This window comes from Neolamprologus brichardi, chromosome 19, assembly GCF_056152115.1.
Source record: "Neolamprologus brichardi isolate AB-2024 chromosome 19, ASM5615211v1, whole genome shotgun sequence".
NCBI lineage: Eukaryota > Metazoa > Chordata > Actinopteri > Cichliformes > Cichlidae > Neolamprologus > Neolamprologus brichardi.
In genome coordinates, this window is record NC_142122.1 from 14,540,118 (window position 1) to 14,567,981 (window position 27,864).

Below are 27,864 nucleotides of genomic sequence, written 5' to 3' on the forward strand. Positions count from 1 at the left end.
CAGTCAGGAACATCCCAAAAAAGTAGACCCAGAAAGGCACAGTTGTTCACCTTGTACAACATGGACAGTTTCTCTGTCCATCCATTCATAAGCACTAATAACCAGTACTTATGACTAATTACCCTATATATTCAGTAATATATTCAAAATGATTTTTTTTATAAACTTGAATTAAGGCCAAACAAACAAATATTTTCCAAAATCAATTTCGAAATCAAAAAATACCATGAGACAAATCTACAGTTTTGGAGCAGAATCGTTTGTGTCATCGATACAGTTAATTTGTGGCAATAAACAATTACTAACGTATGGTTCACTATGGTAGCTTACTGAGAAATAATGAAACTACTATGTTTTATATAATTATCACAGTCTATAAATGGCAGTAAAATATAAGGTGACACGTGATAGAGTAAATGTATTCTGTTTTGTCAAATCACTATTAACATGCTAAGAAATATACAATATAAACAATGTAACACCTTTTGCGCTTCGTTTTGATAACTTCTGTTACTATTGCTATTATTTTTGTTCTTCTTAAATAATTTATCCTTAAAAAGCTAGGTGATGTTTTATGCATCTTTAGCCTGTATTAAAAAACACAAGAATGGAAATTAGAATACACTTAAAAGAGAAACTCACAGTCAAAAAAAACATAATTTTGTGAAAATGATTCGGCAGATTTGTTTTCAAGCTCGCTTTTTTTTAATGAAATAGAGGCGGCCCCTAAGACGGAAGTGACGACACTTGCGGAAGTTTGTGGAAGTTGACATTTAGCGCCAAAGCTTGAGTCGGAGCAGAAATAATCATGGATGTTGCACGCAGAATAAAGACGAAAGTGTCTTCTGGCTTCAAGATGAGAGGACTTATACTGCGCCCGTATGTATTATTGTGTAGATAAAAATGTTTTTTTTTCTGCTTTGAAAACTTTCGAAAACACAACGACGTCTTTTGTTTCATCTTGAAGTTACGAACAGGCAGCTCGCTGTGCAAGCCTTCTGTATTTTGCCTTATTAAATACAGAAAAAATGTTTTTAAAAACGAACAAAGAAAGATTTTTACACTTTTGTTAGATTTCATTTTTATTGGATGTGCACATATAATTAGATGTAGTTGGACCGTGTTTAGTCATGTAGTTGTTATCTTATTGTTGTTATTTGTTATTTATTTGTTGATTGGTTTCTTGTTCTGCGCTCCAGTGAGGCCAGCAGGTACCTTGTAGAGGTGCTGGAGTCCGTCAGTCATTCTGAACTTGATGATGTTATTGAAAGGGTCTTGGATGCAGTGGAAAAACAGCCATGTGAGTGCAGTACAGCTTGTTGTGTGCTCCTATGTTTGTGCTCCCATGTGAGTTTTTTCAGACTGTGACTGTACTGTTTTTTCGCGCAGTGTCCTCCAGCATGATCGAGCTGTCCGTGGTGGAAAGTGCCGTGCAGGATTGCACTCAAACTTGTGACGAAACAATGTAAGTTTTAAAAAAAATAGCATTGTTCTAATATTTTTTGAAGGACTCGGGGTGTCCTTTGTACATCGACTGAAATGAAATATCCACTGGACTTATTACTCATGTGGAAGCTGACACAGTATGCTTAATTAATTGATCATAAAGCATTTTAATATAATGAATGCCGGTAAAAACTAAATGCTGGGACAGAAGTCATTCAGTTGCAGGTTTTTTGTAGAGTAAGGTTGGGATTAACTTGTTTACTTATATGAGCTGTCCCTTCCAGAGATAATGTTTTCAACATAATTGGAGCCTTTGATGTGCCCAGATACATTTACAGTGTGGAGAGGAAGAAATTTGTACCGTGAGTAAAACAACTGTATGGTTGTTTTTTTCTCTTTTCTTTTAAAGTTAATGTAAATTATTGTTTAAATAAAAACGTTTCTGCTGTTTTGCAGACCGCAGTGTGTTTGGCAAAGATTGTAAAGCTTTTATTTTGACTTTTGACTTCCATCCAGCATCAGTATGACCAGTCATCCAGCCCCCAGTCTGTGTGGCCTGGCCAGAGAAAAAGCTGAACTCTTCAGGGAGCGCTATACAATCCTTCAGCAAGTCAGTAAAATCTGTCTCATGATTCCAGGCTGACCTGCTGTCTTTGCTGCCATTTTTAATACGTATAGTGTGCATGTCCTATTCATTTCTGCAGCGAACACATCGTCATGAACTCTTCACCCCGCCAGCGATAGGAGCTGCTGTTGAAGAGGGTCAAAACAAATTTCAGGTATCACATCTAAGCTACTGTAATGGACACTGTGTTAAACGTGTATTACCTCATGTCAGCTATTTAAAAAATAAATAAATAAAAATTTTAACTAACCATTTTTAGCATTATTTGTGTTTCCTAGCTCAAGACGGTTGAAGCATTGCTTGGTAGCACAGCTAAACTGGGAGAGGTGATTGTACTTGGTATGATCACACAACTGAAAGAGGTTAGTGATCCAGATAAATATAAGAGATTATGTTTTGTTTTGTTTTCCATTTCACTGAATGCGATGAAAATTGTGACTTTCTGTTCAGTTTGAGGATTTTGTTGTTGTTGTTTAATCTGGTTCGTTTAACATTTGAAACCATTCTTTCCAGGGTAAATTTTACCTGGAGGACCCAAGTGGAACAATACAGCTGGACTTGTCCAAAGCAATATCCTTTGATGTTAATAAAAGTCTTTCATATTATGCAAAATCACGTGGAATATAAAAGATAAATTCCTTAGCTCCGCTCTCACCAGTTTCATAATGGCCTCTACACAGAATCCTGCTTTGTACTGGCAGAAGGTAAGATAATTACTCTAGTAAAAATGGCAAAATGTGGATTTTATACACACATCCAAGCCTATTTGTGAATTTGCAACTCACGGTTTGTCTTCTAGGTTGGTACGAGGACTCTGTGTTCCATGTCAATGGTTTTGGGTTCCCACCAACAGAGCCTTCATCAGCCACAAGGTCAGAGGAAGAGTAGTTGTACTGCAAAATATACATTTTGACATTACATTCTAGTATAAAGTATGAGTTTCTGTGTGTGTGAGATCATGTTCAGACTAAAAGTTAAGGAGCTTCCAGTGAAGTGAAGTCAGTTTAACTTGTCTTCCTTGTTAATTAGTGAAAATGTCACTGAATTAATATGAAGGCAAATACTCTTTAAGTTAGAGATCATCGTCATTATAAGCTACACAGACATGCCAAGATCACACTTCTCAACAGCAGACTATAAAGACTGAATACAGTCACAGTATGTTACAGGAGTGCTTAGTTCCCCAGCCTTATTGTAGTCAGAATGCAGGACTTAAAAATGTTTTTTTTAGGAAACTTTTAAAGTGTATAATTTTAATTCAGTTACCATTAGAGGATTGTTAAGAAACAGCATCTTATGAGAACACGATGAGCAATTGTGGATTTGGGCTGTCCTGCTTGGGTCCACAGTATTATTTCATGTTTTACTTGAATTCCTTGATAACTATGGCTCTATTATATGAGGTCCCCAGAAAATGATTCTGATTCCTTGGTGTAATTGTTATATTATTTCCAGAGCATACTACGGAAACATTAACTTTTTTGGAGGTCCATCTGCCACTTCAGTGAAAACGTCCGCAAAGTTGAAGCAGCTGGAAGAGGAGAATGAAGACGCCATGTTTGTTATCGTCTCCGATGTCTGGCTGGACAGTGTGGAAGTGATGGAAAAGCTCAACATCATGTTCTCAGGTCTGATAGTGAACTTTACAAGTCAACAGTACACTTCTGCGTGACACCAGTAACATTTTTGATGTCATTTCTAAATTGCAGGATATGCCGCCATGCCCCCCACCTGCTTCATTTTCTGTGGAAACTTCTCTTCTGCCCCGTATGGGAAGACACAGCTCAAATCACTCAAAGGTAAAGTCTCATAACACACTGAACATCTTGAAATCTCTGCTTGTGAGTTTTGACAGATGCTCTAAAATTTTATTGACATAGTTTTTTGTGTAAACACTGTACGGATCAATTGACTGACCGTGATATGGAGCTCACGCTGAACATAAGCACAGAGATTTCCTGTCACGTATGTCCTGTGACAATTCCAGGAATGTTTATTTAAACAAGACAGCTGTGAAACGACGTGTCCTCTGCTGTCCGCTATTATTTTGGTGTCTGAATCCTGTTGTGCGTCCTCAAAAAATTCCTCCGTGGAATGAAAACATTAGTGCCCCTGACATACTGCATACTCTGACCATCTCATACTTCAGTGCACGTTATCTATGGAGCAAATATGGCTGCTGTGCAAGTCATTAACTGTTATAGGAAACAGAGAGTGAATGAAGAGCCACAAGCCAGTGTTATTTGTTTAAAAAGATAAGAAGAATAACAAGCTGCTGGAAACACTCCTCAGAGATTCTGGTCCATATTGACATGATAATATCACACACTTGCTGTAGATTTGTTGACTGGACATCCATAATGTGGATCTCCCATTCAACCACATCCCAAAGGTGCTCTATTGAATTGAGGCTTGGTGACTGTGGAGGTCATGTGAGTACAGTAAACTCACTTTCATAGTCATATCTTGTTGGAAGCGGTCATCAGAATATGGATACCCTGTGGACATGATCAGCAATGATATTCAGGTAGGCTGTGGCATTTAAAGTTGATGCCACAGCAGAAATCGAGACTCAACAGACCAGGCAACATTTTTCTAATCTTCTGTTATACAATTTTAATGAGCTGGTTCCATTGTAGCCTCAGTTCACTGTTTTTAGGTGACAGGAGTAGCAATCAGAGAGATCTTCTGCTGCTGTAGCCTGTCTGCTTTAAGGTTTGACATGTTGTGCATTCAGAGATGCTCTTAAGGATACAGGGTTGTAACAAGTGGTTATTTGAGTTACTGTTGACTGCCCATCAGGAAACAAGCCAGTTTTGTCCAGAGTTGGTTATGTGGGAAAATCCCAGTGGATCAGCAGTTTCTGACCAGCTTTTTTGGCACCAACAATCACATCTGCTTAAATCACCTTTCTTCCCTATTCTGTTGTATGGTTTAAGTCTTAACTGCTTCCACATGCATAAACGCATTCAGTTGCTATCATGTGATTGGCTGATTAGATGGATATTTTGAATAGCTATACATATAATCGGTCAATGCTAAAATCTGTAGAAAATCTGAACAATTTAATAAAGGGACAAAGGTTTTCAGAGGTTTTACTCAGTTTTTTATTATTATTAATTTTGTTTATTGTTTTTTAGAGTCACTGAAAGCCCTTGCTGATGCTATATGCTCATACCCCAGCATTCATAGCAGGTAAGCTCTAATAGATTTTTCACTCTGTTCTGCTATTGTTTTGTTTTCTACTTACTCATGTTTCAGTGTGTTCATCTTAAACCCGCAGTAGTCGCTTTGTGTTTGTTCCCGGTCCTGAAGACCCTGGTCCAGGCACCATCCTGCCACGGTAAACCTTAATAGACACTTAGATTTAAACTTTATTCTGTGAGATTTTGATTCAAGTGGTTTGAACAAATGTGGGTAAACTATGTTTCAGACCTCCCCTGGCAGACCACATCACAGAGGAGTTCAGACAGAGAGTGCCATTTTCTGTGTTCACAACTAATCCATGCAGGTGAAACAAACATGTGGCTCTTATTTGATGCACAAGTATCTGCTAGTGTGTTTAATTAAGCTTGGAGTACAGGTTTTAGATATGATTTTGAATAGTTTTAGTTAAAACCATGCAGACACATAATGTAATGATGCATATTTCTCTGACAGGATTCAGTACTGCAGCCAGGAGATTATCATTATCAGAGAGGACCTGGTCAACAAGATGTGTAGAAATTGTGTCCGATTGCCCAATAACAATCTTGACATTCCAAACCATGTGAGTTTCAACTTTTCTTAACAAACCTGTTCATACAGGAAGAATCATCACTTCAGCATTCATCATGTTGTCAGAGGTTTATAAGCCTTTGTTAATCAATATTCTTAAAGCAAAAAGTAGCTTTTAGTAGTGATAGTAGTATTTTTCTTTTTCTTTCTCTTCTCAGTTTGTTAGGACAATCCTATCCCAGGGTCACTTGACTCCACTGCCTCTGTATGTCAGTCCTGTATTCTGGGCCTATGACTTTTCCCTGCGAGTCTACCCGGTACCTGACGTCATAGTCTTCGCAGACAAATACGACCCCTTCAGCATCACTAACACAGACTGCCTCTGTGTCAACCCGGTATGAATGAATGACAGATTCTTTGTCAGAAAATCGTAGAGGATGCTTTCTTCTAATATAAGTAAGCAATATCTTTTTTAACCTGTTTACTTTGTCAGGGTTCCTTCCCAAAAAGTGGATTCAGTTTCAAGGTGTACTATCCATCCAACAGAACAGTTGAGGACAGGTGGGGTGTAGTCTTAAATTTTTTTCTCTCTCTTTGTTTTTGATGTATTTAACAGTGACAATGGTGGTTTTAATGGTGATTGTGCTCAAACTAAACAGTTTTCTTATTTCTTCTTCACAGCAAACTTCAAGGGCTGTGAAGAAAATCCCGGATTTACAATTTGACTGTACATTACTTTTGTATGATATTAGATGTTGAAAATTGACTGGTAATCAAATAATTTTATGGTCTTTGAGTCTTTGTTCTATGAGGAATAATAAAGTTTTTATGCTTTGTACTGAACTTTATGACCTTTTTGTGTCTATGCATTGAATTGCAACTTGAACCATCCTGTGTAGTCAGTAGCATTAAGTTAATAACATTATCAACTCCTATCTGTTTTACCCTCTAGAGTCACTATATTGTAGCTTTGTGAAATATGTTTTTCTAAAATTGTTTCAAAAGGACTGAAACATTTTTATATGTGCAACCAATTTTACTCAACTAATGTGCAAGGTAAATACTAAAGAGTGGCTCTTGTGATAGATGCATCCTGTCCCTGATACAGGCATATATGCTGTTGGATTCAGCACAGTCAGAGCTTTGAGTTCTGCTGTAGCCTCTCCCATTCAGCTTGGCAATTATTTTTTATAATTTTATCTTTATATAACGTCCATTTCATATGAAACTTTAACGAAACGAAAAGCGTTGTTGCGCTTTGTTTTGCGTTTGGTAGTCTTAAATTTTGGCGGTACTTTTCCACCCTACTATTAATGAGAACAATTAAATGTGGAGACTTTTATTTTGAAAAGAAAAACGTCTCTCCATTTGATTTTGACCTAATTGTGCGTACCTGTTTCTTATATGAGAGTTGTCCTGTAGCAGTAGTGACTTCTTCGTAGTAGTAATTATAACAATAATAATATAAATAATAAAACCTTTATACGACGTGGGACGGCCTAGCCCGTTAATTCCGACCTTATAAAGATGGTGGATTTAAAAAGTGTCATTTCCGGTCGTGCCCCCCAGAAGATTGTGATGACCTTACATAAATGGCGCATTGCTACTGAAATTTGCAAGGAACCCTAGTATCTGATAAGGTAAAGCGATGACAGGACTGGCTAGATTTTGTGTAGGATATTTGAATTCTGGTTAGTTTAGACATAAACGAGGTAGATATATCTGAGCGGTATTTAGCGCACAGTTTTCGGTGTGTTTTTCTTCTGCAGAGGGAAATAACTGTTTGGTGCTTGCTAGCACGAATTACAGCAAAGCAATTAAGAGGATTTTAGACAAATATATGAATTAACAGCATTTTGTTAAGCTGTTATTCGTTATAAGTGTTCCATGTAATATTAGAAATACGCTTAAATGCCAGCGTTGGGCTAGTAGCCTAAATAGTTAAGGTAGAAAAGTAGGTCAGCATTTGTCGTGCTACTTGCTAACATGATACAATCCGCTGCCATGGTAAATGATGATGTGACTTTGGCCTAGAAACAAGCAAATCTCTACTTGACACAGAGAGAGCATGTTCTATTTTTATGGCTAATTTTGCTCACCTCCACTGTTTTAAATGTGGGTCATTTCCTTGATTGTTTATGTTTTTGCTTGTTTTAAAGATTATTTTTGGCCCGGGATTAATGCGTTAATAGAATAATCCTATTGGCAATAACCTAGTCGATTTCTCAGTACCTTACTTCTTGCTTTGATAGGAAACAAAAGAGGCTGGCATGGCAGAGGGAAGGGCAGAGATGGAAGAAGACAGGGGAGATCTGCCCAACGGAGAGGATGACAACGACTCGGATAGAGATGAAGATAACAGATTAGTTGGTTGGATATTACATGAAGATATGGATGAGGACGAGGAAGATGAGGAAGTGGACGATGAGCAGTTATTAGACGCTGAAGCAGTTGAGCAGGATGCCCCAGCTGAGCGCAGTGGTCATATAGCAGTGGTTGACAGAAACATCATGTATGTGTGGGGTGGATACAAGGTATGCTCCTAAACTGCATTGCCATTATGTTTCTGTATCTTTCTGCCGTCTCCATAATTGTCTAAATTTCACTGTGTTCATCCTCCTGAACAAGAATGCTGAAAACCATGGATTCTTCGACTTGTATCTGCCGAGAAACGAGATCTGGACCTACAACATGGAGTCAGGAGTCTGGTGAGGACATCTTACTTGCAAGCCAATCATACCTCTACTTTGTAATTGTGTACAAAAATAAATATAAACATATATATATTTATTTTTTCCTATTTACAGGACAAAGCATATAGCTGGAGGTAGCCTCCACACATCGATGTCAGGCAGCTGTGGGGTGTGTGTTGATGGAGTTCTCTACCTTTTCGGGGGGCATCACGCCCGGGGAAACACAAACAAGGTAGGGTGTGACTAGGGTTAGACTAAATTTCCTATCTGCTTCTGGTGTTTTCTAAATAGGTGCTTGCATCACATTACCTTAAAAACATATCAGCCAGCTGTGCGAGCGGACAGTCTTTACAAAACGCCTTTGCTCGTATAGATTTACCGCCTGCCCTTGAGAACTCCCAGCCTTGTGTGGGAGGAAATGAGGGATCTTAAAGGACTTCCGCCATCATCCAAGGACAAGCTGGGCTGCTGGGTTCAGAAAAACCGGTAACAGGATAAGGGTTTTTGTTTGTATGTTTGTTTTGGAGGTTTTTCTTAATGTAGTTACACATTGTGCTTGAGAAAATAAGGCTCAGTTTCACCAGTCCTTCATTTCTTTTGACAAACATGTTTTTAGATCAACTGTGAAATGTTTTTTTTCCTATAAAAAGAGTAAAAACAATAGATTGATCTTGAGTTTCCTTGAAAGTAAAATGGCATTAATTTTGACACAATGATGGTCGTTGTTTTAGAAGTTTTATTACTGTATAGTTTACATACTCTAATTGTAGAAATGAATGTTGTGGTAATTTTTGGCTTTTAATGATTTCTTTTTCCAGGATGGAATGATTGTACGGTAGACATCGTTAATGACTGAGTGCACAAGTTTGAATTTATTTTGGATTTCCTCTAATCCAAACAGGATCAAATACATACATACACCCCCGCTTAAAATTTGATAAACTCTCCCTTGACTAGATGCTGTTTCTAGCCATCAATACTTGCTTCATTGTGGACGGTGACACTAGCTCTCCAGCAGTTTCCAGTTCATGGCAGGCTTGAGCCTCGGTGGTTCCTGGGTTGTTCGTAAACATCCTAACCAATTTCCTCTTATCTGAAGGTGACAGTTTGGTTCTTCCTCTAGACACTGGACAAAGTGGTGACACATCTGAATGTGTGTGAATCTAAAATTTTCCTTCTTATATCTTCTTGATGTCCTTGAAGTTTCACATTGTTCTGAGTATTGGTCAATCCAATGACTGCTGTCAGGCAAATCCTTTTCAATGCTGCACATAGAAACTACCCGTTGTAGTCAATCACGATCACTAATGAGGCCTTTGCCTTCAGAGCCACTTATTAAAAGATTTAAGTGAGTTTATATATATGTTTGAGCTTGTATGGATACTTTTGACACTGTGTGGATTAGAGATGTGTTTGTTTTTTTAAGTCATTAAAGACACATGTACAATCCTTCCACGCTGGAAAAACAGTCCAAAGAAATCATTAAAAGTCCAGAGTTCATGCTCATGATGAATGTGTGGTCATTTCTGATCACAACACAATGAGAAATGCATAAGAGAGATAATTTCTGTAAGATTTTAAATATGTATGTAAGTAATTTGTCTGAATGATTGCAGAATTATCTACTTTGGGGGCTATGGCTACGCTGCACAGGGCACTCATCGTGGGACTTTTGAATATGATGAATCGTCTTCTCTTGTGGTCTGTAAAAACAAATCTTACGACAAATGATGCATTTAAACAAAACTACTATAACATTATGTCTTGAAATCCATTAGATGCTGTTTTTGCTAATTAAATGTACTTTTAACAGCTGGAGCTTCTTGGATAATTATGGCTTAATATCTAAATGTATCAATCTGCCTTGTCCTCTTTGTTTTCACCGCTACAGTGGGACAGCCCTGGGCGAGGCTGGAACAACCACATCCATATCCTGGATCTGGAGACGTCAACGTGGAGTCAGCCAATTACCACGGTAAAAACACAAATGCGTGTATCACATTGCCCTGCAGTAAAACTTGGAAACATCCTCTGTAATCAAACAGCCTCTCCCTTTTTCTTCTAATTAAAAAAAAAGAGATCTTAGTGATCTTTAAACCGTATTTTCAATTTGTCTTGGTTTGGCCTGATGCAGGGGGACACCCCTTCACCCAGAGCAGCTCATGCCTGCGCAACAGTTGGCAACAGAGGCTATGTGTTTGGTGGCCGATACAAGGTAAGCATGGGCAAAAAGTAAGATTTCAAATCAAAGCATCACTTTTCTTCTTTTTTTCCACTCCTAAATTATGTGCATAAGTGTGTGCGCTCATTTAAAGATAAAGAAAAGTTTTCAAAATAAACAAATGTACTTTTGTTTTGTTCACAGAACTACAGATTAAATGACCTGTACTATCTTGACCTGGACACGTGGGAGTGGCATGAAATGTAAGTGCTTCTTAATGTGCTGTGGTATGTAATCCACACTATAAAAGTTTTTATTAATCAGATCATACATATTATACGGATTATAGCAAGGTTTTGAATTGAATTTTTTTTTTTTTATAATATGACATTTCTAATTGCAAGACTATCTGATCGTGTGCACCGAGTTATCCACCTTTGCACTGCACGGTTATTCCCCTGTGACCCATTCTGCCTTGCTCTAGGAGCGTTCCCCAGCAGGGTCCAGTGGGCCGTTCCTGGCACTCCTTCACTCCTGTGTCACCAGACCACATCTTCCTATTTGGAGGTTTCACCACAGACAGGGAGACGTTGAGTGAGTCAGACACTCGACCTCAAGGAGCAAATAATCAGAGGTCTTAAAATAATACCTGATCTCAAAGAGATTATTTTTCTGTCTTTTAGGTGATGCTTGGCTGTACAGTGTGAGCAAAAATGAATGGAAGCCTTTCAAACACAGTCACACAGAGAGCCCCAGGTGACCATCTCACGTTACTGTGAACAGCTGGCAGTGCGCTGGCAGTTTTTCCTGAGCTAAAATGTGGACAATGTTTGACTTTGTGATTTTTAGGCTGTGGCACACAGCGTGCGCTGGTCCAGATGGCGAAGTGTTTGCGTTTGGAGGGTGTGCCAACAACCTGCTGTCGCACCACAGAGCTGTAAGATGGTCATCATATCTCAATTTAACCTGCAGTTAATGCAAATTTTCACTTGGTGAATTAGATTTTTTTCCTCCACTTCACAGGCACACAGCAATGACCTACTGGTTTTCAACGTTCAGCCCAAATCATTAGTTCGGTGAGTGCATACAGATTTGAAATCCATTTCGATTTATTTTGCCATCACGTCGTGTTCATCTAACTCTCCAATTTCCAGGTTCTGCATGGAGACCATCCTTCAGCACAGGGAGCGTTTGTCTAGCTACTGGGACTGTTTGCCTAAACACCTCCTGCACAGCCTCAAACAGAGAATGGCACGTGTCAACACACTGGGCTCTTAGTTTAAGAGGACAATTAGAGGACAATATGTATGCGTGGAAGGGATACATGCTTTCTGAAAGCAGGTAGTCCTTTTCATGTCAGTGGATACTTTCATACATAAAAACCTCTCCAGGGAATGCTGAACGGCTTCGGATTTGTTAGAAATGCGTCCCGCCTGACGCATGATGGTTCACAGGCCATCCTCAAAACTGTTAATCACCTTATAGATGTTGCCGGGACAACCATCATTGTTGAGTGGGGGTGATGCGATAGCACATAGGAGGAGAAACCTCTCACTACTTTTGGGATTAGCTTCTTTTTTTTTTCTCTAAACGTTCTTTGCCCATCTTAATTTTGATGAGTCGTTTCGACAGTGGTGATGAAAAGCTTAAATGACGGCGTCGTTTTCTGTCCAGATTAGATGCGTCTTATGACGACAAACGTGAACTAAAAACAAAACTTAAATTCATTAAGACAGTGATCAAACAACAAATTAAAAATAAGTTTGCTGTAATTATTACTATAATTTTTGAGAATATCTTGAATACAGTGTTTACTGATGTTGAATGATTTTCCTAAGTTCTCACAGACCTAAAACTCGTGCTTTATGCTACACATGACTATCTACTTTAAGGCACAGAAATGCTAACTTTAAGTTTTTATGTGTGTATATATGATTATTTATATAATTGTGAGGATGTGTGTGTGTGTGTGATTCTGTACTTTCAAAGAGGCTTTTAAAGCCTGAAATTGGAGAAAATTGTTGAAAGTGGCTACTGTAGCATACAAACTTAATTTAATCAATAACTCACTGCAAGTTTATTGGGGCCGCAGCTTTGTTTGGAATTGCCTGGTTTGCACAAAATTCCCTTGATTGATTTAGTTTTTTTTCTTTTTAAGTGTGGGATTAAAAAGACATATTATTACTACAATGCATAATTTGTACTCAGAAAATAAACACATGACATATTCAGCTTTGTTACATGTTGTGGTTCACCAAATACAATCTCAAGAATTCTGAAAAAAGGGCACACCACTGACAAATAACCACCCATGTCTGAAATATAGGTGAAGTCGGCAGAGTCTCAGTGACCCAGACTGAAGTGCAGTTCCGTGCTGAAGAAATGCTGTGAATTTCAAAAGTCTCTCCGGCTCGTGTCTTCTATCCTTCATTTTTTCTTGGCAGCCAGCAGGTTTGGAGCAGACACCTTGACTTTTCCCGGCATGTTTCTGGATAGGTCAGAATCCTGCAGCACAGCGTCGTGAGAAAAGGGACAGTTTGAATTGTAACACAAGGGAAAACTGCAACCATGCCATAACAGTTTCAGTTATAGAAAAGATTATTCTATTTTTACAGTTTGTTCGGTGGAAAATGTGAAGTAAAAAAAAAAAACAAACAAACCCTGAAACATCTGTTTGACCCTAAATGTAATCCAATAAAGATTCAGCAGCAGGTGAGATGACAGTGTGCTGAAGTTCATTCATTTTAATCTCATGAAATGGCTACAAGTGAGGTGACTTTATTAAAATGCTTATTTTGTGTAGCATTCCTTGATAAATGACTGGATTGTAGTTATTTACTAACTATATAAATTTAGCAATACAAATTAACAGAAAGCACTCTTTTTAAAGGCAAGAATAGTCTGGGGGTGGGGGGGTTTTGTACCTTGACGCTGCGGAACAGGTCTTTTTCTCTTGGTGACACCTCTTTGGCTTTCATGAAGCTGAACACTGCAGTGCGTGCGGCTGGTAGGAGCACAAACAAGAATTTACCATCAGCTTGAAAGAAACTATCTTTACAGTAATGTCAGTCAAAAGCTTTCTGAATTACCTTTGCCTTTTTTCTGAGAACCTGGTGTCAGTTTCACTTTGTGTCTGCAGAAGACAAACAAGCAGTTAGGCTTTGGTCTCTTCAATTTGACTAATACAAGGAAAAGCTGATAACACTCACTTGTAGTTGGAAAGAGCAGTGTACGGAGCGCAGACTGGCACTGCAAACAGCAACACATCCTCCGGATGCGGCTGGCCTGTTAAAGAGGTGAGCAGATTCTCTGCTTCCTAAAGTAACAGACAAAAAAAATCCTTTAAAATAAAGCTATTCTTTTTAGTAGTATTTTTAAAGGGCATACAGATTTCTTTTTTAGGATTAATAATCCATATTTAAATATTTATACTGCAAATTTACCTCTGCTCCAGGATTGTCCTGGTCCGCCTCATCTTCCTGAAAGAGAAGAAAGCATCGTTGAACCTTTCCAGCTACCAGTCTGTGGCCATGAGTCACCAAACAGCCACAGATAGGTTTATTCTAAATTCAGTATTGTGTAAAAGTCTTGAGCTACTCTTAATGTATTTATATGTTTCTCTAAGGAGGCAGACTTTGATTATTTTTTTATGCAGATAACTTTGTAAACATAATGAGATATTATACATACACTTACTGAATCCTTTCATTACCTTATCCTCCTGTTCTGCAGCACCTCCCTCCTCTCCGGGCTGCCTCTTCTCCTCTTCCTCCTCCTCCCCTCCACCCTGCTCTGCTTTCTTCCCAGCAGTCTCCACATTACGAGCTTTCTGATGTTGTTTCTGAGTGGCCGGTTTCCTGACGGGCTCCTCTTTCCCCTTCCCTTTCTTTCCTTTCTTCCCTTTATCTTTCTCCTCCTTCGTGGAACCAGCTGACTAAGGAAGCAAAGCAGCTGAAATGTTATTTACTGCGACACCATCGAGAACCACGTGCACTGCAAGTACTAGTGCCAGCTGCATGTAAGGGTTTTTCTATTCATTCTCACCCCAAGCAGCTGCATCATCAGCTCTCTGTCCTCTTCATCCTGATCTTTATACTTTTCTTTGATCTTCTTCAGTTTGTTCTGTAATGACAAAAGAGTGTGGCTGGTACCTTTAGCCCATTTTTTAAACTAAATGTAATCTTATAATCTTCTCATTTAGTAAAACTTCAGTTCTCAATTAAAAAAAAAATACTAAAAGGTTTTAAAACCTCTGATGCTTGCACAGCACAAAAAATGCTGACTTCATCCGTCCGTCTCACCTTTTGACCTCTCTTTAACGGCTGCTGAGAGGGTCCACTGCCACTTTTGGACCCCTGATCCCCCACCGGTCCACCAGATGACTTGTCAGGCTTCTCCTCAGTCTCACAGCCCTCCTGTTTCTGCTGCTGCTTCTTCTTCTTCTCTTCTCTAAGGGAGGAGGCAAAAACACAGCAACTGGTCACCTTTCTCTGCTCATGCTGTCATCATCCGCTTGTAATATAAAACTGGATTTTCATTTGGGTTATACGCTCACCTTCTCTGCTTGGCAGTCATGTGTTTTTTCCCCTGTGAATCGACGTCATCCTGAAAGTTAATGAATAAAAAATTGCTATTTATTGTACTTTAAATGAGATGGAAAAAACTTAAATGTCCAAAGATGGTAATATTTGCCTGAGCAGTTGTTTCTTTTTTGAAGCCGGCATTCTGGGAGCTCCTAGAAATAAGGAGAAATGTTATTAAAGTACTTTTAATTCTGCAAATACACATCTGTTTGGCTTTTCTTTTGCTTGGTTAGTGGTACTACCTGCTGGGTTGTAAATGAGAGAGGGTGATGGTCGTATCTGGAAAGCTGAATTCTTCACTCTCTTCTTTCTCTTTTTCCATACCACTGTCACTCCGCTCTGACACCTTCTCTCCTGCATCTGCTGCAGAGTCTACTTCTCCACTCGCGCCATCATCCTCCTCCTCTGTGTCGTCGTCCTTTTTCACCTCCACCTCCTTGGTCTCTCCATCGTCTGCTCTTTCTTCACCCTGATCTTCATTACTGCTGTCATCCCCTAGAAAGGCAGCAGAAATGGCTCAACAAATGCATATAGATAGATATAGACAGAATTACATCATTGATGGCTTCTTCCTACCTATGAGCTCCTCTCCCTCATCTAATAGCTCGGCAGTTCTGGATGTGGCCTCCTCCATGTCTTCCTCTACGGTTCTCACCTTCCTCTCCCCTTGGTGCCGAAACACACTCTGATCATCCACCTGTAAAAAGCAGAAGAAACATTAGTGAATTCTTTAAAAATGATAAAGGCTTGAAAATACACTCACAGCTAGTGATGGTACTCACCTTGAAGAGGAACCCAAAGCCCATAATTAAGTAAGAAGGTGGCAGAAAATTTTTCTTTCCTAAGGCAAAAAAAATTACAAAAATGAGTCCCATCTGATCTCTATGTAGTCTGTCTTTTGTGCATTCGAATTCTGCTTTTTGATACCTCTGATCATGAAGCTTCCAGTTGTCAAGTACTCGCCAGTGGGAGCGGTTTTAGACACCTAAGGGAGAAAAAACACATAATACCACTTATCAATAATAATAAACAATTATACTATAAAAAACACCACATGCCTGTAAGTTCAAAGGTCCCAGAGAGTGTTTAGACTTTAGTATGGAGCAATTTTGTACGTGTATCCCTGATTTAATTACTGCAGCCACAGGATGGCTGCTTTAAAACTAACATATCTGTGAGTAGCTTCTCATTTCTTAAACAGCCATGTCCAAAGACATATCAAAATATATCAAAAGACGTAATTATTGGCCTGCTTCAAGCAAAGGAAACAAGTAAGGAAACTACAGAAACTACAACAACCTGGAGAGATAGTGGTTAACCATCTCTTAGGAAGAGGGATTGTAATCAGTGATCGCATATCAAATCAGAAAAATACAACAGAAGAGCTCACAGATTTGATTAATAGTGAAAGTAAGAACATTTCCATGCGGACAATGCAAAAACAACTCGAGAGTAAAGAATTAAATTAGGAAAACCACTTATCAGTGTGGCTAATAGGGAAAGGAGGCTTCAGAGTGCTAGGGAACATAAAGATTGGACTCTGGAGTAATGAGGAAAAGGTCATGTGGTCTGATAAGGCCTGTCCTGAAGTGACGGGTGCGTCAGGGTAAGAAGCAAGGCGGATGAGGTGATCCACTCATCGTGCCCAGTACCACAGAAGCTTGTGGGAAAATGTTATGATCTGAGGCTGTTTCAGTTGGTCAGGTCTAGATTCACCAATGAGGCCAGCTGACTATCTAAATGCACTGAATCACCAGGTTTTTCCTTCTCTGATAGCGCCTGTATATTCCAAAATGATAACGTCATGATTCATTGGGATGAATCGTATCACTCTCCTCAATGATAATACATACATAAAAAACATGAAGAGTTTTCTAGACTCACCTGATGATGATGAACCCACCAAGCACTGGTGACAATCTTGGCATCCCAAGCAGCACTGTAGCACACAGCCATGGTGCCAGCTTCTGTCAGAGTACGGGGAGGGATGGGATTCCCTGGAGCAAGACATAAGCAAGTGGAGGGTGTAAGGAGAAACTAGTTTAACTCAGAGAAACCTAAACTAGTTTAGTGGGGAAAATGCATTGAAAGCTGCATTTTAAGTTTACCTGAGGGGTTTTTGATGACACAACTAGTTGCTCCATGGAGGTCAGCATGAACATAGATGTCACCTGAGAAAGTATAGAACAAGTGATAAACCAGATTTTGACGGTATTTATTTTCCAAGAGAAGTGTGTAGAAGCTTCCTTACCAGCCCGGAGGTACCGCTTAACGATCATCTCGTTCTGCTGCTGGTCCCTTCCTGCGATGACGAGATAGTTCTCGGAGCTGATGAACCACAAGAACTTTTCAAACCTGCCAAACGGGAACAGACAGTTAAAGCAGACTCAACAGATCAAGCACATTATAAAGTTTCCACACATACGCATCCATGTCTTACCAGTAGACTTTCCTGGCCTTCTGAATGGTGGTCACTGTCTGGACTTCTTTCAGGGTCTGCTGTGTTTTTTTCTCAGCTGATTTCATGGCCTTTAGTGACATTAAGTTAGAAAAATTATCAGTAAAATCGAAATTTAAGTATAAGAGTATAAAGTATGTTATTCTGTTATTTCACATTAACAGATGTAGCCTCAAGGCATTTTATTGTAGCGTAAAGACCCGGCAGTAGTAGAAAGAAACTCATACAATCAGTTGACCCCTTGTGAGCAAGCGCTGTTCACAGTGGGAAGGAAAAACTCCCTTTTAACAGGAAGAAACCGCCAACATAACCAGGTACAGGGAGGAGCAGCCATCTGTCGTGACTGGTTGGGGGTACGGGGGAAAAATAAAAAGAGCAAACAGAAAAAGGACAAGAGAGAAATTGTGAGAGAGAGCCCCAGAGTTTAGTGATAACTTGTGATTAAATACAGCAGTGGTGTACAAACACGTGGGAAGCAAAAAGAGATGAGTGAAAAAGAGATGAGTGAAGAAGAGCTGAAGGTGACGGCTAGTCGGCTTGAGTACATTCATTTCTCCACTGCAATTAGTTCCAGGTCATATGTCAGACAATGGTAGCATTTTATTCAGTGGTGGTCGCTTCAGTCGCCCCGTCTCAGAAGAGAGAAAAATGTATCTCACGCCTACCTCCCATCACCAGTGGTATCATGCACTTTGTACAGTCAGTGGTCGCTTCCAGTGTGGACAAAGCTTAGTTGATGGTTCAGGGTAACCTGATCCAGCCCTAACTATAAGCTTTACTAAAACAGGAAAGTTTTAAGTCTAATCTTAAAAACAGAGAAAGTGTCTCGGCTCCCCCGCATAAAAAAAACTGGGAGTTGGTTCCACAGGAGAGTTTTTTAATGCATAAGAAAACAACGTTCCTTAGAAGAACAGATCCGGATCTTGCTTCCTGCTGATCGTACAATCACATCATGGCATATGGAAAAATGAAAAGACAGTTTTCTTACTTTATCTGCTGCTTCAATGGTTTTCTGTTCCTTTTTTTCAGCGCTGCGTTTGGAGTCGTAGTACCTAAAAAAAACACAATAATAAAGTCTATCAACTTTCCCCACATAATACATTATTGTGTGCACATCACACATCAACCTACTTTTTGGCATTGGCATAAGCAGACAGCCCAAGATCGACATCCACCAACATGGGTTTGTTCCTCTGCAGCTTCTTGTTCTGTCCTTTGTCTTTATTTTTGTTTTTCTTCCCTTTCGTTTCCACAATTTCTTTCTTTTCTTCCTCTTCCTGATCATCCTCAGAAATATACGGATTCCTGGATGTGACACAACACAATGCCGCGTATATCAATCTGACTTCACATAAAAATTACGACATTTAAGTTCATTGCTTTTTGGGGTGATCTCACTTTAAAAGCATGGTGATGTGGTTGGTCTGCAGCTTGAGCTCTTTGATGGCACAGGCCACGGGGTCTCCAGCAGCTTGTGCTTCTTTAACAAGAACACCGATCTCAGTCCAGTCCACCTGATTGGCCAGTGCGCTGCGCACCACCTGCAGTGCCCTCTCCACCACAGGCAGGTTCATCTCCACTAGTTCACCCTTTATTCTGTCCACCTCCTGCAGCACACAAAACGAGATTTCAGCAAAGTCACGATCAGCTGAGTGGTTATTGTCCTCAACATCTCCTTGTGCGTACAAGCAAGAATTATTATGTAAAGCCTTTGCTGCTAACCTGTGCTTGGTGCAGGGCCTCCAACCTCTGCTCATGGTCCTTCTTAACATTTTCCAGCTTTTTCAGAGCCTGTTTCTCCTGCTGCAAGGCCTTCAAGTCAATTTTTTGACTCTCCATCTTGGAAAAAAACTCATCTACCGCCTGTGTCAGATTATTGTGGTGGATTAGTCTTTATTTTTCTTGAAAAAATAACTTAATTATTATCCCCCAGGTATGTAGCTGCGCTAACATGTACCTTGTCAAAGGTATCAAACTCCAAATAGGGGCTTTTTGCATGCTGGGCAAAAAGGAATGGATGGAATTCATCGTATCTGCAAGTAGACATCATACACATGAGCTAAACAATCCTTCACTTCACAACCAGATGAAAAAAGGTACTCCTTGATGTAAAAACAGAGTCATACGTAAGAAGCTCTTCACTGGGTTTGCCAGGAGTTAAACTTGGTTTCTTCTCAGTCTTTTGAATGATGTAACCCTTGTTATAATAAAGAGGAGTTAGTGAATTCAATCAGACTACTACACAATCTTAATCTAAAAACTGCTTACTTTGCCACTGAAGTTCTCAGTTTTTTCCATGTAAGTTTCTGCAATCTGCAGAGCCTCCAGGATTTTAGGAGCAACTGAAGAGAAAAGCAGGCAGACCAAATTTAGTTGGAGATTTATAGAAAAATATAACTTATATAGCTTTATATAAAATATAACTATACCTTGGGCAGAATCAACTTGACTGTCAATTTTGATAGAGCCCGACAGTCCTGCTTCTATCAAACTGTGCTCTATCAGAGTGGCTCCGTATGCTGTGGATGCGTTAGGAAAGGAAAAAAAGATTCATAGTCTTTCTACATGTTGAAACAAAAGAATAAACTCGTGTATCTTTTGCCTGGATACTTACGAAGGTGAGGATTCAGGACCCTTTTCACTTGCTCCCCATTTGGTGCTTTGCTAAGGATTTCAGTCAGCCTAAATAAAAAAACAACAATAAATCACTGATATAAGGTTCTGAGTTTTGTTTTGTTTTTTTTTAACTGAATTTTGAACCATGTTCAGTTTATCCAGAAACTAGTAAAGAGGTCCTTGCCGCTCCAAACTGATGAGAGGTTCGGGGGGTCTGGCGCTTTCCACAGGGTAGCGCTCTCTCACAGCAATCTTAACGTCTTCTGCCTCTGCTGTCCGAAACCGCAGCAGATTCAGGATGGTGTACTCATGATCTGCAAGGATGATGTTACCCTGAAAATGGAGATGAACACCCCGACAAACAGGCATAAACAGATATGCAGTTGCACGTAAGTAACAGGTTTTGAATATGAACATGAAATGTAAAAAGCATCTGAAATGTTTTCTGACCCTGTCATATAGTTCGATAATCAAGTGGTAGGCAGCTTCATCTGAGCCAAACTGGATGTCGACAATCCGGTCAATCCCAAGCTGCTTAATCTGGGTCAGTCGGCGTGTCTTCAGGTGTTTTCGACACTGAAAAAAACCTCTTTAACATCAGTTTCATCACAACAAGTGATCCAAAAACAAACAAACACAAATGTAGTATGTAAATAAATCACAACAACCACAAGTCATTGTAATGACATTTACATTTACTGTACAGATCCATCTATTAGGGACAGGCAAATCAATACAGTCACTGAATTTGTGCAAGTAAGGACACTAATTAAATTATTTATCCACAGTGAAGCCAATGGGACAATAAACTCATTACATCACAATAATTATCCTAAAATATCAACACAATTATATTATTTTATGTTTTTTAAATAGTCTTACTTTCATCGCAAACCCTGAAGGCATCATGTTCTTGGGCCATTCAAAGTCTGTGGAATGAATACGAGTCCCAGACTCGATCAGGAGAACAGCTTTGCTGTCAGGCCTGCGGATGCAACACTCTGTTATTCTCACTGATTCAAAGTGCTGGAAACAATCCAGTAAATTTACTGTTTAACTTTAAAGTACTTTACTTGAGTACTTCCATTTCCTGCTCTGGTAGGAAGGAAAATATCAGTAGTGTGCAAAAGTATTGAGCCATCCCTAATTTCTATATACTTTTCCAAGTATATCAGGCTTTACTGACTGACCTAAGGCTTTCTGGAGCTCTTTCAAAGTTTTCCTTGGAGAATGGTTGCCTTGTTATTTATTTTCAGTTCAGTCCCTGTACCTGACCATTTTCACAAGAATGTTGGTTTTTGTTGTTCTTTTTTTAGGCACTTGACACTGACCTAACAGGCCAACACATAACTCAAAGGATAAATGAGTGATGTGTCTAAAATCAATTTTAAATTGTATTTTTAACTCTGTTACTAGCAACCTGCCACAAAAGCACACATTTGTTCCCATTTCTGTAGCTGAAGCTATGCAAAATACAGACATCACAGTTTGACGGGCATAAAATTGTGTTTTTCCACTAACAAGGTGATTACTAAGGAACTATTATTAAAAGAAGAATTGACAAATCTAAAAAAAAAAAGCTATCTACAGCAGATGAACAGCAACTGAAAGAAATGAGGGCTGGCTCAGTACTTATGCACAGTACTGTAGATCTCGGCATGATTTCAGAGGGAAAACATGAGATAAGTCTTTTGACTTCGAAACATTTATCTGACAGCAGAAGATACTAAAAAGACTCAGACACATCTGTTGAAACAAACGTAGATTAGAATACTGAAGTTTACAAATATATCTTATGATTCACTGAAATGTGGCTACTTGTGTATGAATGCATCAACTGTCATTAGCATAAATTAAATGCAAAACCTAACAGTGTCATTCTGCTGCATAACTAGTTTTGTGATATTTCTGTTGTATTTACTAGCTTTATTCATTATAAAAGAGAAAAACTTTCAGAGGACAGTTTTCTTACTTTTGCAAACGGATGAGATACGTCTTGTTGTCGATGTCATACACATTATAGACTCTCATGCCAATGTAGCTGCGGAAGAAATAGGTAAAACTTCATGAATAACCAAAAGTGTGTGAATATGCAGTGGACAGCCAGTCAGACGAGAGTTAATTTTAGCTTAGCTTAACAACAAGCACCTACTTGGCATTGATCTCGGCAATAACGGCCCTGATATCCACAGTAGTAAATCGTGTTTTCATCGTGATTTTAATTCAGGGTACGGCAACAACAAAAAAAGAACTGTTTAAAGTAATAGGGAAAATATTCACATTTCTACAGCTAAATCGGCAAAGGAAACATGCAGGTAATTCCTGAACATGCGCACATATGGCAGTTTTACGGAAACTGGTAAGGCACAAAAATGATCAGGTCCACGCCTTTTGCGCACAGTGGTCGTGAGTGAATAGGACTCTTAACTGGTAACGTTATTCTTGTTATATGAATGTAGGTGAAGCGGCTGCTTTGCTCCAACGGGACCTGTTTCTGTATGCTTTTAAGCTAATGGTCTGGATTTTACCAATAAATGTGCACCAATGATGCACTACTCAAACTGGCTCATTGACGTGAAAAACAGGGCAAGCCTTCGAAATGAGTACAAATCACCACCTAACACCGACTGGATTAAGAGGGGGAATATTGCGGACATGCAGAACAACAACCCGCATCTTAACGAAAAAGCATCCGAACTAGCAGCTGCTATTCATCTCTTGAAAAAAGGTAAGAAATCGATTTGCAGCTATATATCTGGGCCTGCTGCGAATAATTCAGCTCGAGTGGCACTTTTCATACGTGGCAGGCCATATTTTGTTGTTTCTTTTAATTCAAACCATGTTCGGACTGATGTGAGGGAAGCAGCTAGAGTTTCCAGTTTCCTCCTTCAGGTCAAAGTGGAGGGCGAAGGCGTGCTTCGTTACCAGGGCGACGGTCAGCTAACAGGACTCACGCTAACGGCGCTAGGCTAGCACCCTCAATGCGACTTCAATGTCCTTTTGACGCAACAGTACGCTAAAAAATATAGACATATATATTTTTAAAACTTATGAGCGAAATGAAGCATCCACATATGCATGTTGTGGATAGTCGACGCATAAGTGGTGTCTAAAACTCAAAGGGATGCATCGTAAGTAACTAGTTAGGAGCTGAGCGGAGTGATGACAGGTCTGTCTGGGTTACACATCGATTACGTTTCTTTACAAATGTCTTTTATGTATTTGCTAACTATGAGCTGGTTTAACTGTAACTGACTAAGTAAATGTTATTGTTAGTTATATGTTTTTTTCCCCATACATTAAACCAGCATTATACCGATAATTGGTAACGTTAGAGTTGACCTACACGCCCGCCCGTATTTGCCATTTCTATTGCCAGACATATACAGCGAGACAGAAAGAGAGACTATAAACAGTAGTCAGTAATTAAAAGAAAAAAATAAAATAGACAGCCTATATATTAAAAAATACTTTTCTTATTAATTTAGGATAGTTAAGACATAAAAAAAAAAAGCTTTCTTAGCAAGAAAGAGCATTAAAAAGGATGTTATCTGGTTTGAATTTAGCTATACAGATTGTCAAAGCTGCAGTCACACAAAAGTAAATCTCCTTTATAGACGACACGAAATGATTTTGCTCTTGTGGGTTCTTTGTGTTCTTTCTTCGTGTATCTATTATGTGGGTGAATTAGAAAAAGACAGATACAAAAGGCGAGACTTCCACTTTTGACATTTCCATACTACAGACGTTACAGCTTTTGTTATACAAAATGAGTTGGTACAAAAGATGAGGATGCAAGGAGTAGAGGTAGTGAAGATAGATGAGTTGGGGTCAAGCGTTTAGGCAAGGAGCAGTGACCAAGAGGTGACCAAGAAAGTTCAGGCAGGGTGGAGTGGGTGGAGAGAAGTGATAGAAGGAGTAAAATAGTTATTATAAGTTAGTTAAAATCATTAAAATTAAAGCTACATTTATGAGTAACAAATTCTGAAAGACCCTAGTTTCTATATGAGTAATAGGTTGACCTCTGCATTCTTTGACTGTACACTGACTATCTTTGGGTTTTTGACTGTTGCATGTATGAAAAAAATGATTTTATGCCAACTTACATGTTTGATAAATTAATAGTCTTCATTGTTTTCTCACAGTTTGAAGACAAAATGTCTTCAATTGGATGTTGAGGGCTATTATTAGCCCTCAACATCCAACATTAGAGAATGACAGCTCCCTGTCTCCCACCAAAATTATCATGGGCTTTATTGTCCAATGGGGCGTGTTCTAGTTTTTACTGTCTGTGGAGCACAGGATTCCCCTCTAGATTAGGCAGACTTGTTTTTTTCCTGTGCAATTACACACACAGTTTAAATTGTTCATAATATTAATATGAGAAATAATGTATTCTTGTTTTTTGACAACCTTTTATATGTCTATTTTATGAATTGTTGCAGGCTACAAAATAATCAAGAAAATTGGGGAAGGCACATTTTCAGAGGTCCTGAAAACTCAGAGCTTAAAAGATGGGAAGTTTTATGCATGTAAAGCCATGAAGCAGACAATAAACAGGTATGTACTCTGGAACTAACTGTCAGTTAGTAATGTGCAGTTCCCCCATACTCTGCTTTGTAAGGGCAACTGATACATAAGTCAGCAGTTGAGTATTCTGTTCACAATAATGCACCAATTATGGCCATTAAATCTGGTAAGCCTGGTGTAGCTCACTGAATTAAGAAAGCAACCCATATATGTAGGGGTATCGCCCCAAGGCCATTTGCTGAGTGTCTTCCTCTGCACTCCCTCCCAGAGTTCCTGTATTATCGGAATAAAAGCTAAAAAAAAAAAAAAAAAAAGAAAAGAAAAAAAAAGTACATCCTCTGTCATATTAAATGTGCTAATGGTTTACTCTGTTGTTAAGTCTGGAGCAGGCCAACAATCTGCGGGAAGTCCAGGCAATGAAGAGACTGAGCCCTCATGCAAATATTGTCCAGCTACATGAACTGATTTTGTAAGTGTTGCCTGTCACGTAGTTAAACCTCTGCATGATATGGTACGTCATGTTAATTTAACAAAATGTTTCAGTGACAAGGAAACTGGAAGGGTATCTTTGATATGTGAGCTGATGGAAATGAATATCTATGAGTATATACAAGGTAAGTTTAAATCTGGCAGGGAGTCACTTTAACTTTTAGGCTCACTTTGTAGCTGTTTAAGAATCAAAACTGTTTTTATTCCTTGCAGGAAGAAAAACACCTCTGCCTGAACATACAGTAAAGCACTACATGTACCAGCTCTGCAAGTCGCTTGAACACATGCACAGGTAAAAAGGAAACACTCAAGTTCACATGAAATGATTAAATAAAGGCATTATTTGGGTATCCTGAGGCTGTGTTCTCTTTTATAGCTGTGGGATCTTTCACAGAGATGTAAAACCAGAAAACATTCTTATAAAGGTGAGATGCATCATTGCAGTAATCAGACTTACAAGAATGTAATAGTCGAACTTTTATTTTCAGTGTCATTTTTAACATTTATTTGTGCAACTCGCAGCAAAACATTTTGAAGCTTGGCGATTTTGGCTCGTGTCGGAGCGTGTACTCGAAGCCCCCACACACAGAGTACATCTCCACACGCTGGTACAGAGCCCCAGAGTGCCTGCTCACTGACGGGTATTACAGCCTCAAGATGGACATTTGGAGCGCCGGTTGTGTCTTCTTTGAAATCATGAGGTATCCTGTGCAGCACAGAATTCCACCTGTAATACTTGAAGTTTGGCTAGAAGGCATCGCATTTCAGTTAAACTTCATTCTTTGTACAACAGCATTGCCTTTGCCCTTCTTTGCATTCTCAGCTTTCTGTGTAATTCGACCTCCTGTCTTCCCACCCCCAGCATAAACAAATGTGAAATGAAACCTGTGTAAATGGCTTTGCTGTGTCAATAATACCTGTGTGTTTCAGCTTGAATCCTCTCTTCCCTGGAACTAACGAGTTGGACCAGATTGCCAAGATTCATGATATTTTGGGAACACCAGATCAAAGTCTGCTCCAAAAGTTCAAGCAGTAGGTGGTCATTATGTTAATTACAGTTCATTATGGTAATTACATGTGACCGAAAGCGGCACAAATAAATTGTGAATACAGGTCCTTCCATTAATACTTGAACTGTATAAATATTTTAGATTCAGCTTATTTTTTTTGTACAACTTTAAGAAATGTAATGAAGTACTCCAAGTACACTAGGGTGGGATCTAGGGCTGAAAATACATTTAAACTCTGTTACAAACTTCATCCAAATTACACACACAAATTTATACCCACTCCAATTATCACAAAATTCTGCATGGCTTCATTAAATATGCTAAGGTTATTACACAAAACAAAATCAGCTAATCAGCACAGAAGTTTAATGTGCTCAGCTATGCTTGTCCCGGTGTTGTAATGTCTGTGCAGGTCTAGAGCGATGCATTTCAACTTCCCTCCAAAAAAAGGCACTGGCATCTCACGGTTAATCCCCAGATGCCCAGCTCCAGCTCTGTCTCTCCTCTATCAGATGCTTGCCTATGACCCCGATGAACGAATCACTGCTGAAACAGCCCTAAGGCACACATACTTTAGGGAAATAAGGTGAAGTGCTTAATTGTATTTAAGTATCTTAACTGATAACTAATATTTTCCAGAAGTTAAATTATAGCCTTCCTTAGTATCAAAGTCACAGTTTGAGTGTATTGCTTAAGGGCTTTAAATCAATATGCTCTTGTGTTTCTTCTCCTAGGATGGCAGATAAGAAGGCCGAGAGTCTTCACAGAGTTTCTGGGACTATGGATGTAATCGGAAGTTGTGTGACACAAAACTCAGTTGACCATATCTGTCGACCAGCTCGAGTTGGGAAACAACTGAGAGGGAGACACACAAGACAAACACCTTTAATGAGTGTAAGCTCAAGCTCTAAAAGTTGGCTCCAATAAAATCCACCAAATTACATCTGATACTTTCTCTATTTCCAGCACAACATGAAGCATGTAGCAGACACCCTCATCCGACGGAACATCCCTCATTATCCAGCAGAGCTGCCCAAGCTCAACGTGGTTGTACCGGGACCGCAGATCTCCTTCCCAGTCTCCACTATGCCCGCATTTACCGTCACTCACAGAGGCACACTGCCAACTATCACATCCAAAAAGTGCCAGTCACAGTTGGCCAAGGTAAACACCAGTATGACACAGGGAATAACATCTACCAAGAGCATTACACAAATGCAGTAAAATAAAAAACAAAAGGCATATTAATGGTCACTAGAAAAAAAATGTGAAGAATCAAATTAATACCACTAACCAAGTGCCCCGATGATGCTTTTTGATATGGCCTTTCATTTGGCTGCATCTACTCTCTTCACAGCCCCGGGATGACTTACACCATGCAGCTTTCAAGACCTACTATATGCCACCTCTGGATAGAAAACATGGAGGCTGCTGAGAGCCAAAAAACAGGAAGTATTACATTAAGAAGAAAAAAAAAAAAAAGCCTTTTAATACTGGCTCCAGTTGGAGTGTGCACTACCTTACCTGGAAATCTTC

General features: G+C 39.3%; 4 protein-coding genes across 8 annotated transcripts; 3 read left to right on the top strand and 1 right to left on the bottom strand.

Annotated features, from left to right (window-relative positions):
* The first annotated feature begins 755 nt into the window (after window positions 1–755).
* Window positions 756–6,621, top strand: pole2 (polymerase (DNA directed), epsilon 2). The gene is made up of 19 exons (XM_006798465.3): window positions 756–879; window positions 1,200–1,300; window positions 1,390–1,465; window positions 1,731–1,808; window positions 1,963–2,056; window positions 2,151–2,225; window positions 2,350–2,433; window positions 2,585–2,641; window positions 2,727–2,775; window positions 2,871–2,943; window positions 3,527–3,699; window positions 3,781–3,870; window positions 5,212–5,266; window positions 5,355–5,414; window positions 5,505–5,582; window positions 5,732–5,840; window positions 6,007–6,183; window positions 6,282–6,349; window positions 6,470–6,621. The coding sequence occupies exons 1-19, from the start codon at window positions 809–811 to the stop codon at window positions 6,486–6,488; spliced, it is 1,587 nt and encodes a 528-aa protein (XP_006798528.1). The 5' UTR covers window positions 756–808; the 3' UTR covers window positions 6,489–6,621.
* Window positions 6,622–7,179: 558 nt separating this feature from the next.
* Window positions 7,180–13,288, top strand: klhdc2 (kelch domain containing 2). 2 transcript variants are annotated; one of them, XM_006798472.3, is made up of 15 exons: window positions 7,180–7,428; window positions 8,041–8,322; window positions 8,417–8,496; window positions 8,596–8,713; window positions 8,855–8,967; window positions 10,098–10,182; window positions 10,373–10,456; window positions 10,616–10,696; window positions 10,847–10,905; window positions 11,127–11,236; window positions 11,326–11,398; window positions 11,492–11,579; window positions 11,666–11,718; window positions 11,797–11,893; window positions 12,969–13,288. In XM_006798472.3, the coding sequence occupies exons 2-15, from the start codon at window positions 8,059–8,061 to the stop codon at window positions 12,990–12,992; spliced, it is 1,329 nt and encodes a 442-aa protein (XP_006798535.1). In that variant the 5' UTR covers window positions 7,180–7,428; window positions 8,041–8,058; the 3' UTR covers window positions 12,993–13,288. The 2 variants fall into 2 exon arrangements, with proteins under 2 accessions (XP_006798535.1, XP_006798534.1); XM_006798471.3 differs by lacking the exon at window positions 12,969–13,288 and having other exon boundaries at window positions 7,181–7,428; window positions 11,797–12,832.
* Window positions 12,393–23,219, bottom strand: nemf (nuclear export mediator factor). Its single transcript, XM_006798470.3, has 32 exons — window positions 22,452–23,219; window positions 22,272–22,340; window positions 21,182–21,284; window positions 20,750–20,875; window positions 20,484–20,632; window positions 20,298–20,365; window positions 20,113–20,202; window positions 19,952–20,025; window positions 19,810–19,880; window positions 19,641–19,716; window positions 19,406–19,546; window positions 19,082–19,290; window positions 18,815–18,988; window positions 18,672–18,735; window positions 17,666–17,754; window positions 17,477–17,580; window positions 17,334–17,396; window positions 17,110–17,222; window positions 16,153–16,210; window positions 16,008–16,066; window positions 15,802–15,922; window positions 15,468–15,720; window positions 15,335–15,377; window positions 15,198–15,247; window positions 14,944–15,091; window positions 14,687–14,764; window positions 14,355–14,576; window positions 14,086–14,121; window positions 13,852–13,958; window positions 13,732–13,775; window positions 13,567–13,646; window positions 12,393–13,147 (listed from the first exon to the last, which is right to left on the bottom strand). The coding sequence occupies exons 1-32, from the start codon at window positions 22,508–22,510 to the stop codon at window positions 13,070–13,072; spliced, it is 3,219 nt and encodes a 1,072-aa protein (XP_006798533.2). The 5' UTR covers window positions 22,511–23,219; the 3' UTR covers window positions 12,393–13,069.
* On the top strand, window positions 22,690–27,821 carry mok (MOK protein kinase). 4 transcript variants are annotated; one of them, XM_006798466.3, is made up of 12 exons: window positions 22,690–23,027; window positions 24,745–24,859; window positions 25,209–25,298; window positions 25,373–25,443; window positions 25,532–25,610; window positions 25,695–25,743; window positions 25,841–26,019; window positions 26,249–26,350; window positions 26,741–26,914; window positions 27,063–27,222; window positions 27,295–27,492; window positions 27,686–27,821. In XM_006798466.3, exons 1-12 carry the CDS (start codon window positions 22,844–22,846, stop codon window positions 27,761–27,763), a joined length of 1,479 nt encoding a protein of 492 aa, XP_006798529.1. In that variant the 5' UTR covers window positions 22,690–22,843; the 3' UTR covers window positions 27,764–27,821. The 4 variants fall into 4 exon arrangements, with proteins under 4 accessions (XP_006798529.1, XP_087689222.1, XP_006798531.1 ...); XM_006798468.3 differs by lacking the exon at window positions 22,690–23,027 and adding an exon at window positions 23,200–23,468; XM_006798467.3 differs by lacking the exon at window positions 22,690–23,027 and adding an exon at window positions 23,200–23,430.
* Window positions 27,822–27,864: the final 43 nt, after the last annotated feature.